This window comes from Erpetoichthys calabaricus, chromosome 4 (genome assembly GCF_900747795.2).
Source record: "Erpetoichthys calabaricus chromosome 4, fErpCal1.3, whole genome shotgun sequence".
NCBI classification, from domain to species: Eukaryota; Metazoa; Chordata; class Cladistia; order Polypteriformes; family Polypteridae; genus Erpetoichthys; species Erpetoichthys calabaricus.
The window spans coordinates 310,110,016-310,129,112 of NC_041397.2; the positions used below are offsets into that span (position 1 = coordinate 310,110,016).

Genomic DNA, 19,097 nt, shown 5'->3' on the forward strand with positions numbered 1-19,097 from the left:
TGTCTGCATTTGATGAAGCCCAGTAGCTAGCTTACCTCATATGGATCTATGTAAGGGGCAAATGTTGCTGTAGGCACCTCAGCTACTACAGCATGCTCAGCACTTCCTATCAGCTGGGGGCCGAGCAGCAGATGCAGGTACTTGACTTTGGTTTTTGATCTCCAGATCACTTAATAAGTTACTTTATAAGTCAGAGTCCGATTCAGCAGTAATACTTAAAAAATAAATAAACAAATAATATGCACAGAGTATTTTGCTTTGCTTTCTCGGCCAATGTCGATGCCATTCAAGATGTTGTATACTCTGTGCTACTCACACACATGCAGGGATTCGACGTCAAGTCAACGTGTCCTCCTAGCAAAGAGGGTCTACCTATAACGATGAGTTTTATCGACGTTTACAGCTTTTATCGCCCTCAACCCCTTGTGTTGACATTAGTCGACATCCACCATAAAAGAGTTAATGTCAAATATGTTTGTTCTCAAAGAGAGGTCGAGGTATTTCTTAGCAGCCTGCTTTATTTGCTTATTCCTCAGACTGTAAATGATGGGGTTCAGCAGCGGCGTCAGCAGGTAAATAATAACTCCAATGATGATGCGGGAATCAGCTGAAATGTTGCCAATCATGTAGGTTATATAAAGCAAGTCAAGGGAAAAATAGTAAGTCAGTACAACAATCAAGTGAGAGGAGCACGTTGAAAAAGCTTTCCTGCAGTCCTCTGGGTTCATAAAATAAACATTGAGAATTATTTTTATATAGGAGACAATTATGAGCAGCAGCGGAATATTAATAATGCACATGGCAAAAATAAAAGCCGTATTTATAATGCCGGTTACATCAGCACACGCCAGGGACACCACAGTTGGGTAATCACAATAGCAATACTCTATATTGTTTGGACCACAATAGGACAACAAGAGGGCATCAACTAAAGGAACAAATGGGGCCAAGTAGCCCAGCACCCAGGCCCCGGCTGTCAGCAACACACAGAGTTTACCATTGATGATGAGGTGGTAGTGGAGCGGCTTCATGATTGCAACGTATCGGTCATAAGCCATGACTATGAGAATTAAATTTTCTGTGCTACCGACAGCAAGAATCAAATACATCTGCAGGAAACACCCATAAAAGGAAATGATTCTGTCTTCGAGGAGAATGACGGCAAACATTTTTGGGAAGATTGTAGTTGTGCTGAGAATATCTAGAAAGGCCAGATTGCAAAGAAAAAAGTACATTGGAGTGTGTAGCCTTCGGTCCAGGAATACCAAATATAGGATCAGGAGGTTGCCAACCATCACACCCAAATAAACCAACAGGAAAGCGATGAAGAGCAGATTCTGGTGAGCCTGCAGGCCCGGGATGCCCGTCAGAAGGAATTCCTGAACGTCATGTTCTGTCGCATTGGGGGCTCTCATATTCAGGTCAAGACAGATTGACCTAAAAAAATTTAAAAAAAATTGAATAATGTATAGTAAAGTAATACAGAAAATGCATACTATCTACATTAATATGATAAAATAAGGAAGAAATGACCAAACTGCAAGAGAATTCACTTGAAAAAACATTTAAATATTCAAATTAATATTGAATCAGTAGATCTACTGGAATCCTCCTAGCAGGTGCACAGATGAAGATGGGTCTGGGATATTATCATGAGTATAAAAAATACTTTTCGCTCAAGTTAACCCTTATGAGTCCTCTAATATGTACACAAGAAAATACTGAATATTGAGTTAAATCAATCATTTGGTTTCAAAAAACACAGTTTTCCGAAAAGCATACAAAGCTGTGGTAAAACGTCTGATGCTACATGCAGTGGCCAGGAATGTGCGGCTGACTGGCTGTCATGGTCGGGGCAGTTGCGGTCATAGTGTATCGCAATCTGGTTTGTACCTCTTGTCATTGTTACCGTAGATACATCGGCTACACAAACTTGCTCAGCAACACGATCAGCTAGGGCAGGGGTCCCCAACCACCGGTCCGCGACCCACTACCGGGCCGCAGCCGTCTGACAGCCGGGCCGCGAGAGAACTGCCGGAAACGGAGACTCATCTCAGACTTTTCAGAACGCTTGGCGGGCGGGGCTTTGCAGCGGCGCAGAGAGAGGAGAGAGACTGAGGTGAGAGAGTATTACAACAAAGTATTGTTACAGTCCCGATAGTTTCCCCATATGACACAAGTCTATAGAAATCACGTTACTATGAAGTACATTCAGCAGATGCTTTCATTACAACGAAGTGACCTTGAAATGCCTGAATGAATCATCCACAGAACAATTAGATCTGTGGTCGCAAGTCAGTTTTGCACGTTTGCACAACGATCCCCAAACAGAAACATTGTAAAAAAATTCTTTCTTCAAACTTTCCTTGTACTGTTTTTTTTTTTTTTGCTGTTTTTGTTTTCTGTGGTTTTCAGTGATACCTTTTGCTTATTGCTTGTCAACATTTGAAAAACATCCATTGGAATTTAACTCATTGTCACCCTCCTATAGAAACGGCAGATACGAACAAAATGATAACAGTGTTAATGTTTGTGATGTGCAATCTGTTGGAATGGCAAATGCAAAGCATATGTCTTTGTTATATGCAAAAAAAGAAGAAAAATCTCAGGTTGCAAACGTATGCGAACTGCTTAATAACTTAATAATAATAGAAATGTTATATAAATTGTGTATAAAACTGCCCCCCCAAGACAACCGGTCCGTGGAAAAATTTGCATCTAATAAAGTGGTCCTTGCTGTCAAAAAGGTTGGGGGAGCTAGGGAACCGATGCGCTAATGCTGGTATCTCACAATTGTTTCTGATCATAAAATTGGAGTCCGACAATTCAGAGTCTAATTCAGCGATAATATGCAAGACATCGTCCATGGAGTATTTTGCTTTACGCATTCACTTCGATCTCTCGCCAGATGTCGAGGCCATTTTCGCTGGTGTTTGCTTCTTGCAGGGAATGTCGGTCAAACCAATGAAGTTAACTTTCCTTCTAGCAAAGAGAGCCCATCTTAAACATAACGGTGGGTTTTGTCTATCTATCTATCTATCTATCTATCTATCTATCTATCTATCTATCTATCTATCTATCTATCTATCTATCTATCTATCTATCTATCTATCTATCTATCTATCTATTATATAGTGCCTTTCACATCTATCTGTCTGTCTATCTATCTATCTATCTATCTATCTATCTATCTATCTATCTATCTATCTATCTATCTATCTATCTATCTATCTATCTATCTATCTATCTATTATACAGTGCCTTTCTCATCCTTCTATCTGTCTGACTTTCCTTTGGCACTGAAGGTGCAGTTTCATTCTTGTCGCTGTGCAGACCTGATTTTGTTCTATAGGTGTCTGTATTGATGATATTGATTATGTATTGCTAATTCTATTTTGAAGGTTGTTGGCTGTTTTCTTCTAGTCACATTAGAGCTACTGTATGCACATTCATATTAAAGATACACATACGAGTATAGTTTTACACTTCTCCTTTACAGTAACATGTTCATACCATGCTACATGAAAAGACAATGAACGAAGCAAACATAATTAAAAAGCAATAAGAGACAAACTCTTTGTCACTGCCATGTCACATACCTGCCATCCAAGGTGTCCAGCTGGAGATGCTTTACAGGGTCAAGTTGAAGGCAGGCTTTATTGGTCTTCCTGTGGTGATGAAGAAGACCATGGGGACCCTTCGTCACTTTCTTTCACTCTTTTCTAAAGAAGCTACAGGGCCCAACAGACTGATCAGGCAGCAGCAATTATTTTGTTTGGAAAACAAAAGATCCTAATGGAATAAAAATGCAAGATGGGAGTTAATCACTTGGTGTTAAGGTCCAATTGGCTCATTTCTCATCTCCTTGGACCCCACTGCAGCGTTTGTCAAGTCACACATCTATCTATCTATCTATCTATCTATCTATCTATCTATCTATCTATCTATCTATCTATCTATCTATCTATCTATCTATCTATCTATCTATCTATCTATCTATGCTTGGATTTGACAAATATGGACACATCATCTGCGTAGGCCAAACATTTGGCAGTGACCATTAGGCGAGAAGGGAGATCCACACTCTGCAGTCTCTGCATAATCCGATAAAGGAATGGCTCAATCGACAAAGAGTACAACATCCCTGATAAGATGCACCCCTGTCAAATCCTTCTCTTGACCAGACAAGGGGCACTCAATGTTCCATTAATCTTTAAAATACCAAAAACCTTAGTATACGAGAGTCTGATAATTTTGATAAAATTTTCCCCAAACCCAAAACATTTCAAGGCGTTAAACAAATATCTTTGATCAACTCTATCAAAAGCCTTCTCCTGATCAATAGATAAAATTCCCAGATCGACGGCATACATTTTGGACACTGCAGTCACATCACGCATGAAGAAAATGTTATCAAAAATTGAGCGGTCAGGTACACAGTAAGCTTGACAAGAAATTAACCCCCAAACTCATTACAGTCCTCAGACGTTTTGCCAATGTCCTGGAGAAAATCTTATAGTCTGTACAGAGCAGACTCACGGGACGCCAGTTCTTTATTTGACATAGATCTTCCTTTTTTGGAAGCAGAGTGCTCACCGCTCTTCTGCAGCTCAGAGGTAACTCTCCATCTCTTAAGCTTTCCATGAACACTGCACGCACGTCAGCCCCCAGTAAAGGCCAGAACTGTCTGTAGAACTCAACGGGAAGGCCATCAATCCCTGGAGACTCTCCTGTGTTTAGATGAGACAGTGAATCCGACATTTCCTGAAAGGTTATTTCAGAGTCCAGTTTTAGCTTAAAATCATTTGGGATCCTAGGAAGTCCACTGAGAAAATCAGCCATTGCCAAGTGATCAATAGAATCGTCCTTAAATAAATTTGTATAAAAAGAAACAGCAAAGTCTCGGATATCTTCAGTGGTGCACAGTTCTCTCCCCTCTGCGTCGTGCAGCATGTGAATCAGTTTGTTTTGGGCTTCTTTCTTCTCCAACCCAAAGAAAAATTTTGTAGGTGCATCCAAATGATTAATATTTTGAAAACGTGACCTCACCAGGGCCCCTTGGGCATGTAAATCCAAAAGATCAGCAAGGGAATGCTTTTAGATGTTGGAGCAGAACAAATCTCCTCATCAAATCCCTTTTGTAAAGCATCCTGCAGTTTCAAAATGTCTTCTTCTAAGGCTTCCATGTTCAACAGGCACTTTCCGAGTGACTTCGTGTGTGTATTGTTGGCAAGAAGCCTTATATCTGGACTTTTGAAATGTCCCACCACTGCTTGAGTGAATCAAATCTCGATTTGGTAACAGTCCACTGCTTCCAAAAAAATTGAAAACATTTGACAAAATGGGCGTCTTCTAGTAGTGAAATGTTGAAATACCAGAAAGTTATGAAAAAAGGTTTCTTTTTAGGGATGACAACTTTCAACCCCACCAAAGAATGGTCAGAAACGCCAACAGGAGAGATAGAGGCAGAAGTGACTGGGACAGTAAAAGCGATCTAATCGAGCCATAGAAATATTTCCATCCCATCTCTTCACCCAGGTGTACTGTCTGTCTGATGGGAATTTATGACACCAGACATCCATGAGATCGGCCCATTTTAAAAGGGCCGCTAGGACTTGAGCAGAGCCAGGATGAGGTTCAACGCCATTGCAATCCAACAGGCAATTAACTGTGCAATTAAAATCACAGCACCAACTCGCCATTAACAAAAGAATCGACCACCTTTCGCAACGATTCAAAAAAACAAATCCTTTCTCTCCCGTTGGTAGGGGCATAGACTTTAATGAACACCACATCCTGATCCCCGTCTTTGACCTGAACCACTAGCAATCGTCCAGCCACCACCTCACTGATGGCAGTGACCTGGAATTACACAGATTTTGAAAACAATATGGCCACCCCAGCACTAAGACTTGAACCGTGGCTAAGAAAAACCTGACCCCCCCCCATTCTCGTAGCCAGTCTGGTTGATTCTGAAGGTCAGAATGGGTCTCCTGGAGCAGGCTGACATGCAAAGCTTTCTGTTCTAAGAAATTAAAAACCATAGCCCTCTTTGTCCCTCCTCTACAGCCATTAACATTCAAACTCCCAATGTGAAGTGGGAAAAAAGCCAATGGGAGTCCACAGTAAAAAACATGACACCCAACAAAGGAGCTGACTAAAGAGACAATCCATTATTTTGGGTTGAGTGACTCGCACACTTTGCCGATAACATACTTTAATCGGGTTGCTTCTTTTTGCTCCATGCCTAACTGAACTCCTTGTGCAGACATGAGAAATAACTGCAGATCTGGAAGATGATCTTCAACCTTCACTACTTTCTTGCCATTAATAAACTCCAAAAAAGTCCTAATACTGGCCGTACTATAACTGCCTCTTAGCAGATACTGAGAGGTGTCAACGTCACTCTCACCCTCCACATTGTCCTTTAACTCGTTTGTGATGTCACTTTGGTTTATCACAATCATCGATTCGCAATGGAGGGAACATTTAGGTGTAGTCGGTGGGAGGGTGCCGGCCTGGAGGGAGCTGTACAAGCCTCCGAGCAACAAAAGGACAGCCGACCTACAATAGAGGATTGGGTGCGGCGTCATAGCCACAAAGTCCTTCTTAAACAGACTCAGACTCACAGAGGATGACAGATGGGATTTTTGTGGGCAAAGGGAAAACGTTTTTCATCTGTTTGCGTCATGCGCACGATTGGGAGTTTTCTTCAAGTTTTTAACTGATTTGTGTAGAAAACTAAGATCAGATTTTAATATTGTGATGTTTATTTATGGTGCCGCTTATAACAAGAACAACAGGCACAGGACACAGTTGATGAACTTTTTGCTGGGTGAAGCAAAACTAGCAATTTTAAAAAGTAGGAAAAACAAACAGTGTGGGAAAGGAACTGTGGACATCCAGTTACTGTTTAGGCTGAATATTCATTCAAGGATCACACTGGAGTTTACTTACTATAAACTAATGCAAAAATGGACATTTCTGAGGATGTGTGCTGTGCGAAAAGGGGTACTGTGTGCTATAGAAGAGGGAGAACTAAAAATCAACTTATAACTCACTGTTGGTATATTGTAAATATTGAAGTTATTTGTAGCAAGTGATACTCTGTGAACAACACTGGGAATTGGGGCTGACTGGGCTTTAGTTTTATCTTTTATGAACATAAATGAGGAGGGCACTGGGGAGGAGATGAGGAAAATATAAAATATTTATATGATAACTGTGTGTGGGGTTACACGGGGTTAATAGGGATTGAATATTTGGGGTTTTTTTCTTCTTTTCATTTCTTTTTTTTGGTTATTTATAATACTTTTTGTTGTATGTGTACTTTTAATATATTGATGTTTGTCCTTGTTATTTTTTTTTTGGTTCAATAAATAAATTTATAAAAATAAATAAATAAATAAAAAATTATCTATCCATCTATTATATAGTGCCTTTCATATCTATCTATCTATACTAATAAAAGGCAAAGCCCTCACTGACTCACTCACTCACTCACTGACTGACTGACTGACTCACTCATCACTAATTGTCCAACTTCCCATGTAGGTGGAAGGCTGAAATTTGGCAGGCTCATTCCTTACAGCTTACTTACAAAAGTTAGGCAGGTTTCATTTTGAAATTCTACGCGTAATGGTCATAACTGGAACCTCTTTTTTGTCCATATACTGGAATGGAGTGCAGCTCGATGGCCGTGAGAGGCGGAGTTGCGTGTCGCGTCATCATGCCTCCCACATAAGCACGTGAACTGACTGTGAACTCAGTACGTAGAAAAGAAGGAGGAGCCCCAAAGAAGCGAGCGAGTGACGCATACAAGCATCTTCATAAGACACGAGGTATAAAAAAGCACGGTGTAAACCGTAAGTTTAAATTAAGTTTATAGAAACGCTCCCGCTGCCGTTTGCAATACAGTAATCCCTCCTCCATCGCGGGGGTTGCGTTCCAGAGCCACCCGCGAAATAGGAAAATCCGCGAAGTAGAAACCATATGTTTATATGGTTATTTTTAGAATGTCATGCTTGGGTCACAGATTTGCGCAGAAACACAGGAGGTTGTAGAGAGACAGGAACGTATTCAAACACTGCAAACAAACATTTGTCTCTTTTTCAAAAGTTTAAACTGTGCTCCATGACAAGACAGAGATGACAGTTCTGTCTCACAATTAAAAGAATGCAAACATATCTTCCTCTTCAAAGGAGTGCAAAGCAAGCAGTCAAAAAAAAAAATCAATACGGCTTTTTGGCTTTTAAGTATGCGAAGCACCGCCGGTACAAAGCTGTTGAAGGCGGCAGCTCACACCCCCTCTGTCAGGAGCAGGAAGAGAGAGAGAGAGAGAGCCACAGAAAACAAAGTCAAAAATCAATACGTGCCCTTTGAGCTTTTAAGTATGCGAAGCACTGTGCAGCATGTCCTTCAGGAAGCAGCTGCACACAGCCCCCCTGCTCACACCCCCTACGTCAGCGCGAGAGAGAGAGAGAGGGAGAAAGTAAGCTGGGTAGCTTCTCAGCCATCTGCCAATAGCGTCCCTTGTATGAAATCAACTGGGCAAACCAACTGAGGAAGCATGTGCCAGAAATTAAAAGACCCATTGTCCGCAGAAACCCGCGAAGCAGCGAAAAATCCGCGATATATATTTAAATATGCTTACATATAAAATCCGCGATGGAGTGAAGCCGCGAAAGGCGAAGCGCGATATAGTGAGGGATCACTGTACCATATTCACGAGATACAAGTTTAATGAGAAGACACGAGGTATAAACGAGAGTTTGGATCACTTTGTAACAGAGTTAAAATTGCTGTAGCGAGAAACTTTTAACTTTTAACCATTTCAACCATTCTATGATCTGCTTCTCGCAACTGAAAGAGGGCACCGTGGCAGAAGTTAGCCGACTTGCTGACCAACCACAAGCGTTACCTGGTAGGTAACCACCCATACAATCAGATTGTGAATCAGACTACGAATGCCTGCAATGTAATTACCCCGATCTACATGCTGTCAAATGAATGAACCGCACGCCGTGGCACAACGTTAGGGGCTTCGCCTCTAGCGCTGACGTCCGAGGTTTGATTCCCGTAAGGGAGTACAGTGAGTGTGTACGCCTGATGAGCCCACAATTACGGCGAAACACGTGTCGCGTACTATGCATCTTCAAAGCGCGGTGCAAACCGTAAGTTTAAATTGAGTTTATAGAAACGCTCCCGCTGCTGTTTGCAATACCATATTCGCGAGATACAAGTTTAATGAGAAGACACGAGGTATAAACAAAACTTTGCATGACTTTGTAACAGAGTTAAAATTGCTGGAGCGAGAAACTTTTACAGTAACTGCCGGGTCATATCGCGTGTTCTCGGGTAGGTACACCAAAAAATGTATACATTTATGCATGTAATGGGCAAACAAAAAATGTACTATACCCGAAAGCACTACAGTAGTACTCAATGTATCTTTACTTCTTAAATGTTAATGTTTTACTGTTTAATAATTTATACGCTTCTTATATGTTGTTCAAATTCTTTTATCAAAATACCAGTAAGAGCGCACTGCACGATAACGTGGAGTGAATACACTTGACATGAGCATTCATGTTATTTATCCTCTTTCTCTGTACGTTTACCATTCGTTTGCTCAGAGGTTGATGCGCTTGCTGCTTAATGAGCAGCTCTTCACCCTAGCGTCCCGCTGCTTCTCTTCTTTCGTCGGCATCTTTTCCCATTAAAACTGATTAAGTTAGTTTTTGTGTTGCGATAACTTAGTATGTTTTCTTTAATTTTTCAGTTAAGCTGGCACTTAAGTCTTCAATCTGCCTCAAGAATGATTAGCGAAGGTGGTAGGGAATGAAAACGGCAACCATACGCATCCGCCACGGCCGCACTGGTGTGCGTAGCTATGAGTTGATTCTACAATAAAATAAAATAAAGATAAAAAGAGTAATAAAATCATCACCCCGAAAGCAAATAGTAGACGTGACGTAGTATATGTGTACCAAATTTCAAGTCAATAGGTGAAACGGTTTGCGAGCTACAGGTGATTTAAAATCCTGGACAGACAAACGAATAGCCACGGTAGCGTATTATAGAAGAAGATTTTACTGTTTAATAATTTGTATTTATATGCAATGTGCTTCTTATATATTACTTCATATTCTCATATGATAATGATGTTAATGTTGTTTATATTGATTTCTATGTTATTGTAAGTGCTCTTTATTTGTTGAAAAATAAATTTGGCAATTAACAAACTTATTTTATAAATACTACATTTTATTTTTTTCTCTTGCACTCAGTGAGCGAATCCACTGGGTAATCAGCTATATATATATATATATGTAGATATGTATATATATATATATGTCTATATATATGTAGATATGTAGATATGTGTATATATATATGTAGATATGTAAATATATATGTATATATATGTGTCTGTGTATATATATGTATATGTATGTATGTATGTATGTGTGTATATGTATGTGTATATATATGTTGATATGTGTATATATGTATATATATGTGGATGTGTATATGTATATATATACCGGTATGTATGTATGTAGATATGTGTATATGTAGATATGTATATACTGTATATATGTATATGTATATATATATATGTTTATGTGTGTGTGTGCATATATATATCTATCTATTATATAGTGCCTTTCATATCTATCTATCTATCTATTATATAGTGTCTTTCATATCTATCTATCTATCTATCTATCTATCTATCTATCTATCTATCTATCTATCTATCTATCTATCTATTATATAGTGCCTTTCACATCTATCTATCTATCTATCTATCTATCTATCTATCTATCTATCTATCTATCTATCTATCTATCTATCTATTATATAGTGTCTTTCATATCTATCTATCTATCTATCTATCTATCTATCTATCTATCTATCTATCTATCTATCTATCTATCTATCTATCTATCTATCTATCTATCTATCTATCTATCTATCTATCTATTATATAGTGCCTTTCACATCTATCTATCTATCTATCTATCTATCTATCTATCTATCTATCTATCTATCTATCTATCTATCTATCTATCTATCTATCTATCTATCTATCTATCTATCTATCTATCTATCTATCTATTATACAGTGCCTTTCTCATCCTTCTATCTGTCTGACTTTCCTTTGGCACTGAAGGTGCAGTTTCATTCTTGTCGCTGTGCAGACCTGATTTTGTTCTATAGGTGTCTGTATTGATGATATTGATTATGTATTGCTAATTCTATTTTGATGGTTGTTAGCTGTTTTCTTCTAGTCACATTAGAGCTACTGTATGCACATTCATATTAAAGATACACATACGAGTATAGTTTTACACTTCTCCTTTATGGTAACATGTTCATACCATGCCACATCAAAAGACAATGAATGAAGCAAACATAATTAAAAAGCAATTAGAGACAAACTCTTTGTCACTGCCATGTCACATACCTGCCATCCAAGGTGTCCAGCTGGAGATGCTTTACAAGGTCAAGTTGAAGGCAGGCTTTATTGGTTTTCCTGTGGTGATGAAGAAGACCATGGGGACCCTTCGTCACTTTCTTTCACTCTTTTCTAAAGAAGCTACAGGGCCCAACAGACTGATCAGGCAGCAGCAATTATTTTGTTTGGAAAACAAAAGATCCTAATGGAATAAAAATGCAAGATGGGAGTTAATCACTTGGTGTTAAGGTCCAATTGGCTCATTTCTCATCTCCTTGGACCCCACTGCAGCGTTTGTCAAGTCACACTTGGCTCCTCCATGAAGTTCCGATTAGCTTCATTTAAAAATGTAATGCTTATGTGCTATGGAGGGGCTTAAAGACGCAGCTGCTGTACACAGTGGTGGTCTAAACTGTTAGACTGTTAGAAGGGCGACCTCTTGCCATGGAGGTCATTGTGTTTGTTTGACACTAGTAAAACTGTAAAGGGTATCCATGTAATTTTATGTCATGTACTTTTATTTCATGCAATTTCCTCACATTACTCCTGCTTTCATGCCTGTACAATCATACATTGTTTATACATCAGTGATATTGGGGCTGCTAATTAAAGTTATTTCCCAGCATCCACGTGCACAAACCTTTTCTACTAATCCCACTAAGAGTGCTATATAAATAAAATGTATTATTATTATTATTATTATTATTATTATTATTATTATTTATCCATCATATGCATTTTGGATACAAATGAGGTTAGACCACTTTACTTACTTTCTCCAATTCCTTTTATTATTTTGTGCAAATGCCTGAAAGTGTGACCCTGTATTGTTCTAAAATTTACACTTTAACCACCTTGGTGTTAACTCTCTGGGTTTAGAAATACCATGTCAATATGGTTAGGCCAGAGTGTCTCTTTGTTTAATCAGTGTGTCACACTGGCGTGAGTGTTTGTGTACTGAGTGCAGTACCACTCCTGGCCATGAGAGGGGGCTGCTATTCACATCCTCTCCTCTTTTATTTACCGACTGGATGCACCAAAGGCTAAATGGTATATGAAAACCAACCTACTTCTGTGGGAAACTCTTCCCCTTCCAAGAAACACACCACCATTACTTCTAGCCAACAGTTTTGTTTTGGATTTGCTCACTGAAAAGACGTTCCTCATTTATTTGCTTTAAAATTGCAGTTTGGCGTATTCTTCATAATATATGGGGATCACCTGCTGGTGCCCCCAACTCTTCCTTGGTGTGTTGCCTTAACGCTTACAAGTGTTATAGTGGGGATAGAAAAGAATCACCCCCTTTGAAAATATTCACATTTTGTTGCTTTACAGCTTCAAATGAAAACACACACAAAAATATTTTTCCAGATCTATTTATTTGATGCATCAAGTCAAAGATATAATTGTGCATATAAAATAATCTCTCTATTATATAAAAAAAAAATCCTGGGACGAGACGAGACTTTCTTACAAGAGATTTTTTCAACTCCCGTGAGACGAGACTTTGCCATGAGATTTCTTCAAGTCCCGCCCTCCTCTCAACCATATTAAACCACGCCCACAGTCCTCTCACCTCTCATTCGTGTGGATACTCTTGTCAGATGCAGATCCTTCTCTCTCAGCTCTTGTACATTTTTACGTTTTCCTCACTTTAAGTTCCCAATTAAAGCAGACTTATTTTGTCCAAATCTTATTGAAGAATTTCATCACGAAGGGTTAAAGAAACGAGTACACGGGCAATCCTAGCACCGAGAAACGAATTAACGCGAAAATTGTCAATTGTTTACGTGGCAAATTGGTTAAATGCGTATCAATAGACTCTGCTGAAACAGTTGGTGGTGATGGTGCGAAAGATGAAAATATCAACTTATCAACAATATCACGAAAAATATCTACAACCATTAACACCGTCTGGTCTCCTACCGCACAAGTTACTGTAGAAAGAAGGATGTATCCAAGAAAGGTAATGTAGGGGATAAGATTAGACAACAAAGGAGATGTTAATTTGCCATTCGTATTAGATAGATAGATAGATAGATAGATAGATAGATAGATAGATAGATAGATAGATAGATAGATAGATAGATAGATAGATAGATAGATAGATAGATAGATAGATAGATAGATTTGTAATAATAAAGTGCATTAAATTTTTCATTCCAACAGATGGCACACCACAAACAGATAGATAGATAGATAGATAGATAGATAGATAGATAGATAGATAGATAGATAGATAGATAGATAGATAGATAGATAGATACTTTATTAATTCCCATACTCCAGCAGCAGCATACTGATAATAACAATATTAAATTAAAGAATGATAACAATGCAGGTATACAGACAGACAATAACTTTGTATAATGTTAACGTTTACCCCCCCCCAGGTGGAATTGAAGAGTCGCATAGTTTGGGGGAGGAACGATCTCCTCAGTCTGTCAGTGGAGCAGGACATTGACAGCAGTCTGTCGCTGAAGCTGCTCTTCTGTCTGGAGATGATCCTGTTCAGTGGATGCAGTTGATTCTCCATAATTGACAGGAGTCTGCTCAGCGCCCGTCACTCTGCCACAGATGTCAAACTGTCCAGCTCTGTGCCTACAATAGAGCCTGCCTTCCTCACCAGTTTGTCCAGGCATGAGGCGTCCTTCTTCTTTATGCTGCCTCCCCAGCACACCACCGCGTAGAAGAGGGCGCTCGCCACAACCATCTGATAGAACATCTGCAGCATCTTATTGCAGATGTTGAAGGACGCCAGCCTTCTAAGGAAGTATAGTCGGCTCTGTCCTCTCTTGCACAGAGCATCAGTATTGACAGTCCAGTCCAATTTATCATCCAGCTGCACTCCCAGGTATTTATAGGTCTGCACCCTTTTAAAACGTTTACAGCTTCTTGTTAGAATAGCTGTGGCAGAGACAATTAACAAATCACAGGGACAAACATTTGAAAAAGTCGTTTTATTTAGTAGAGACAAAGAAACAAAATTCCATCACAGACAGTTATACAGTATCTCAAAAAAGTGAGTACACCCCTCACATTTTTGTAAATATTTTATGACATCTTTTCATGTGACAACACTGAAGATGTGACACTTTGCTCCAATGTAAAGTAGTCCGTGTACAGCTTGTATCGCAGTGTAAATTTGCTGTCCCCTCAAAATAACTCAACACACAGCCATTAATGTCTAAACCGCTGCCATCAAAGTGACACTGTACGTGGCATCGTCACAATGAAAGTCCAAACACAGAATCACAAATTCAAAAAAATTGTTTTTACTGAAGTTTTGCAGTAAAAGTGTAAGTTTAAGAAGTATTTGCATGTTAATTTCAAAGCCAAACAGAGCAAAATCAGATTACGCAATGAATAATAACATAATTTACTTTCAAATGATTGACTCTTTTTTTGCTATGATAATTACCCGCTCTAATGTAAAATAGTTGTTACATCTGCATAATAGAACTAATTCCCATGAAAATAACAATCTGTTTAAATTGTACATCCGCATCCCCATAAGCGAGCAGCAGAATTGCAAAGAGGCCGGGAGTTGGTGAGTGAAGCAAGCAGGGGGCAAAACCCCCTAGTAATAAATCAGAAACAATTGAGATTGATGAAGGATCGCCCAAACAGCATTTGAAAGCTCAATCAGGTAGTAGCTGATCACCTTCTCCACTGCACACCAAGCTGATTGGCTTCCACCCGTGATCAACATCTCCCCTGGAGCACTAGATGACAGCCCCCCCCCCCCCCCCCACCTCAGTGCCTCAGATTCCCACAGGGCATCATGGGAGTTCGGCACAGCCCTGTTGGGTTCCATGGGTGCCGCAGGGATTGTGTAGCCCTACTTTGTTGGACTTCTGCCTCACCCGGAAATGCTTCCTGACCACGCTAACGGACCACCAGAAGTACTACCGGGGTGCAGGATAAACGATGCCACCTGCCATTGCTCCAGGATCAGGAGGGAGAAGATGAAGTTTGCTGAAGGAGGAAGGGAGGCAGAAACAGAGAGAAGAACAGAGAGACAGAGTACGAAGAAGGAAAGGCATTGCTGTGTGTGTAGAAGAAAGATGTTCTCCTGAGCACCTTGTACTCTGAGTATTTGGTGACTAAAAACTTTCATTTCAGCAATGCTTGCAAGCTCTGGCTATGAACTGACAAAAAAATATTGTGCAAGGGCTCAACAAAATCAGTTTCTATATGATTCAAACTGTTTTCTTGGTTAACTTCCTCAAAGTAAATGAGACAGGGTGAAGAAGTCACAAGGTCGCAGGGGGTACGTAACATTTGTCTTTTGGCTAATATTGGAGACTGTAAGAAAATGCTTAGTTAGAGATATAAGAAAAAGCTTAGCTTTTATATATTGTTTTAAGGAACTAACAGTTGTTGTTGTTTTGCAGTACTTGTGTAATTAAAATCACAAGACAAAGCGCTATAAAAACTTTGGGATGCCCTGGCCGGGGGGCAGATGAAGGGCGGTGTCCTAGGACTGCGCTTCTCTGTCACTTTACCTTTGCCTGATGTGTTTGAATAAAAGATTTTTTACTAACTTTAAATATATCTCTCTGTCCAGTCACGAGAAACGACACCATAGAAAAAGTGTCCACATGTGCCATTTCATTATCATCTTTATCTGTACTGAACACCTCAAAAATTAGACCTCGTTTAAAAAAAAATCCTCTTTGGATCCTGTAAGTGACAGCAAACTATCGTCTGATCTCCAACCTTCCATTTTTGTCTAAGGTTTTGGAAAAGGTTGTTTTGGTTCAACTTCAGGATCACCTCAAAAAATTCAATCTGTTTGAAAAATTTCAGTCTGGTTTCCGAACTTCTCACAGCACAGAGACAGCCCTGATCAGAGTCACCAATGACCTCCTGATGGCTGCTGACCAGGGCTATCCATCACTCCTTATCCTCCTGGACCTCACAGCTGCATTTGATATGGCAGACCATAATATTCTCCTTCATAATAATAATAATAATACATTTTATTTATATAGCGCCTTTCCCATGCTCAAGGCACTTACAGAATATAAGAAAGAACAGCAGGGTATACAGTATATATATAGCATTATACAAACCAGATAAATAAATAAAGAAGAGTAAAATAGTAAATTCAGAGAAAAGCCTAACAGACACCATAATTGATGGTCTGCACACACACAGGTTACATGAGCATCTTGACAGAGAAGGTAAACTGAGAGAAGGGTAATTAAGTCAAGTAGAGCTAAAAGCCTTCCTGAGCACATGAGTTTTGAGTTGTTTTTTAAAAATCATCTTCATCATCTTCATCATCTTCACTATACAATTGGACTTTCTGGCATTGCTTTCAAGTGGTTCGAGTCTCTGTCTTACAGACAGGACTGAGTATGTGGCCTTGGGGGATGCTAAATCTCATACCCACACTGTCACCTGTGGGGTCTGTGGTACGCGGCTGGGGATCAGACCCCACCAGGATGCCTGGAAGGATATTTGTCATCCGGGCCATGAGGGAGCAACCGCCCTGGATTAGAAGAGGCCCATGGAAGGGGAGCAGGGAGGCTCAAGACCACTGGGGCCTTTGGTCACTGCCAGGGGGCGCCCCGAACCTCATGGAGCCCAGGGGACATGCACTTCCGCCACACTCATGGAGGACGATCCTTCCAGGGACACCCGGAGTGCTTCCGGGTGCTCTCCTGACGCTTCCGCCACACCAGGAAGTGACGTCAGGCAGAGCACCTGGAGCTCATCCGGGTAAGGGTAAAAGGGGTTGCCTCCATCCAGTCAGGGAGCTGGAGTCGGGAGCAGGAGCAGGACGAAGCTCCTGGAGAGAGAGAAGGAGGCCCAGGGACAGAGAGAGAAAGGCCCAGGAGAAAGGTGGCTGGGGCTAGAGGCACAGTGTGTTGTGCGGGACTGAGTTGTGTGTTCGAAAAGGAAGAAAATAAAGAGATCTTTGATAAAGATGTGGTCTCCGACTGGTGGTGTCCGGGCAAATATCACAGATCCCACAAAGATCAGTCCTTGGGCCGACCCTCTTTAATATCTACATGCTACATCTACAAGCATGGAGTTTCATTCCATTGCCCTGCCGATGATACGCAGCTCTGTGTGAGACTGGATTCGACTTCTCTTTACACCTCCATCAACTTTTTCCTCTTGCTTGGATGGGATTGAGGCCTGGATGTCCCAGAACTTCCTCAAGCTGAACAGCACCAATACTGGAGCTCTTTTAATTGGCACCCCACATCAGGTTCGTTCCTCTGTAAATTGTATTTCCTTTTCTGACTGTACCATTACCCTCTACCCTGCTGTTACAAATCTGGGTGTCAAGTTAGACTCCCATCTGTTCATTTGATACACATATCCATCACCTTTGTAAAATTGCATTCCTTCATCTCTGAAACATAGCCAAACTCCGTCCCTACCTCTCCCTCTGTGATACTGAAAAGCTGGTTCATGCTGTTTGTCTCATCCAGACTGGACTATTGTAATGCACTCCTCATCGGGATACCCAACAAGTGCCTTCAAAAGCTCCAACAAATTCAAAATAGTGCTGCAAGAATCCTAATGAGGGTGCGGAAATATGAACATATCTCACCAATCCTTCGGTCACTTCATTGGCTCCCTATCCATCTCCGTATCGAATACAAACTCTGTTTGTTTACTCACCAGTGTATCTATGGAAATGCTCCACAATATCTTAAAGAACTCCTTATATTACAATCCACTACAAGAAACCTCCGTTTTACAAATACCCACCACCTTTGCCCCCCTGTGACCAAACTTCATACAATGGGTGACCGGGCCTTTGCAGCCACTGCTCCACGGCTCTGGAATGTTCTACCAGAGAGCCTGAGAACACAGCAGATTGTGGGCTGTTTTAAAAAACAGATAAAGACTTTTCTATTTAGGAAAATATATTAACAAGAATGCTATAATTATTGTAGTTTTATCTGTGTTTTTATCTTGCCTTGACTTTGTTTAATCTTTTTATGTTGCACTTTGAGATTTACTGCTAATGTAAAGTGCCCCTATAAATAAAATGCATTATTATTATTATTATAATTATTACTGTACTGGCTGTGCCGGTGGGAGATGAAGGAAAGCGTTTTCCACAGTGGAGTGCTGGAACTCGTGTCTGCGTCTGTCGGTGTCGAGCTCGGGAAGCTGAGCACCCCCCTGTGGGCCACACTTGTATTTAGTTCAGCTATTCCTGGAGCATCGCAGTGCTTGGTAGTGCAACTGAAAGCAAACAATGAGCTACGGGTGGCCAGGTACCGCCCAAAGGTCTCACGGATAAAACTGTGGACAGGCACAAGTCAGGATTCAAGGATTCAAGATTCTTTATTTGTCTCATGCATAGTTATACAGGACAACACGCAGTGAAATGCATCCTTGTCCGCTTATGAAAACTGTGCAAAGTTAGAAGAACATCAGTTAGATGAACAAAAAGTCCTAGACTGTGTCACAAAAACGACCACAAGACATCGAGAAGGTTTGGGGCAGCCACCCATTTAATCGTTTACGGCTGCAAAACTGATCGAAATATAGAGCCATGCTCATTCAACAGAGTCCAAAACAGAACTGATTTCTATGAAGCAAGATGGCAGCTTTAAAGGCCAGTAGCGGAAGTGATGTCATCAATACCGGAACCAGA

The 19,097-nt window shown here is 40.4% G+C and overlaps 2 protein-coding genes across 3 annotated transcripts in view; one reads left to right on the forward strand and one right to left on the reverse strand.

Moving 5' to 3' along the window:
- dnajc28 (DnaJ (Hsp40) homolog, subfamily C, member 28) overlaps nt 1-19,097 on the forward strand; it is a 1,235,492-nt gene that overhangs the window by 568,637 nt on the left and 647,758 nt on the right. The gene's annotated exons all lie outside the window — the stretch shown is intronic.
- On the reverse strand, nt 380-11,491 carry LOC114642964 (olfactory receptor 6N1-like). 2 transcript variants are annotated; one of them, XM_051925912.1, is made up of 2 exons: nt 11,474-11,491; nt 380-1,437 (listed from the first exon to the last, which is right to left on the reverse strand). In XM_051925912.1, the coding sequence occupies exon 2, from the start codon at nt 1,413-1,415 to the stop codon at nt 435-437; it is 981 nt and encodes a 326-aa protein (XP_051781872.1). In that variant the 5' UTR covers nt 1,416-1,437; nt 11,474-11,491; the 3' UTR covers nt 380-434. The 2 variants fall into 2 exon arrangements, with proteins under 2 accessions (XP_051781872.1, XP_028647528.1); XM_028791695.2 differs by lacking the exon at nt 11,474-11,491 and adding an exon at nt 3,600-3,617.

What these genes read in the sequence shown, in the direction of transcription:
- LOC114642964 (XM_051925912.1), bottom strand. Translation starts at nt 1,415, where the DNA reads ATGAGAGCCCCCAATGCGACAGAACATGACGTTCAGGAATTCCTTCTG.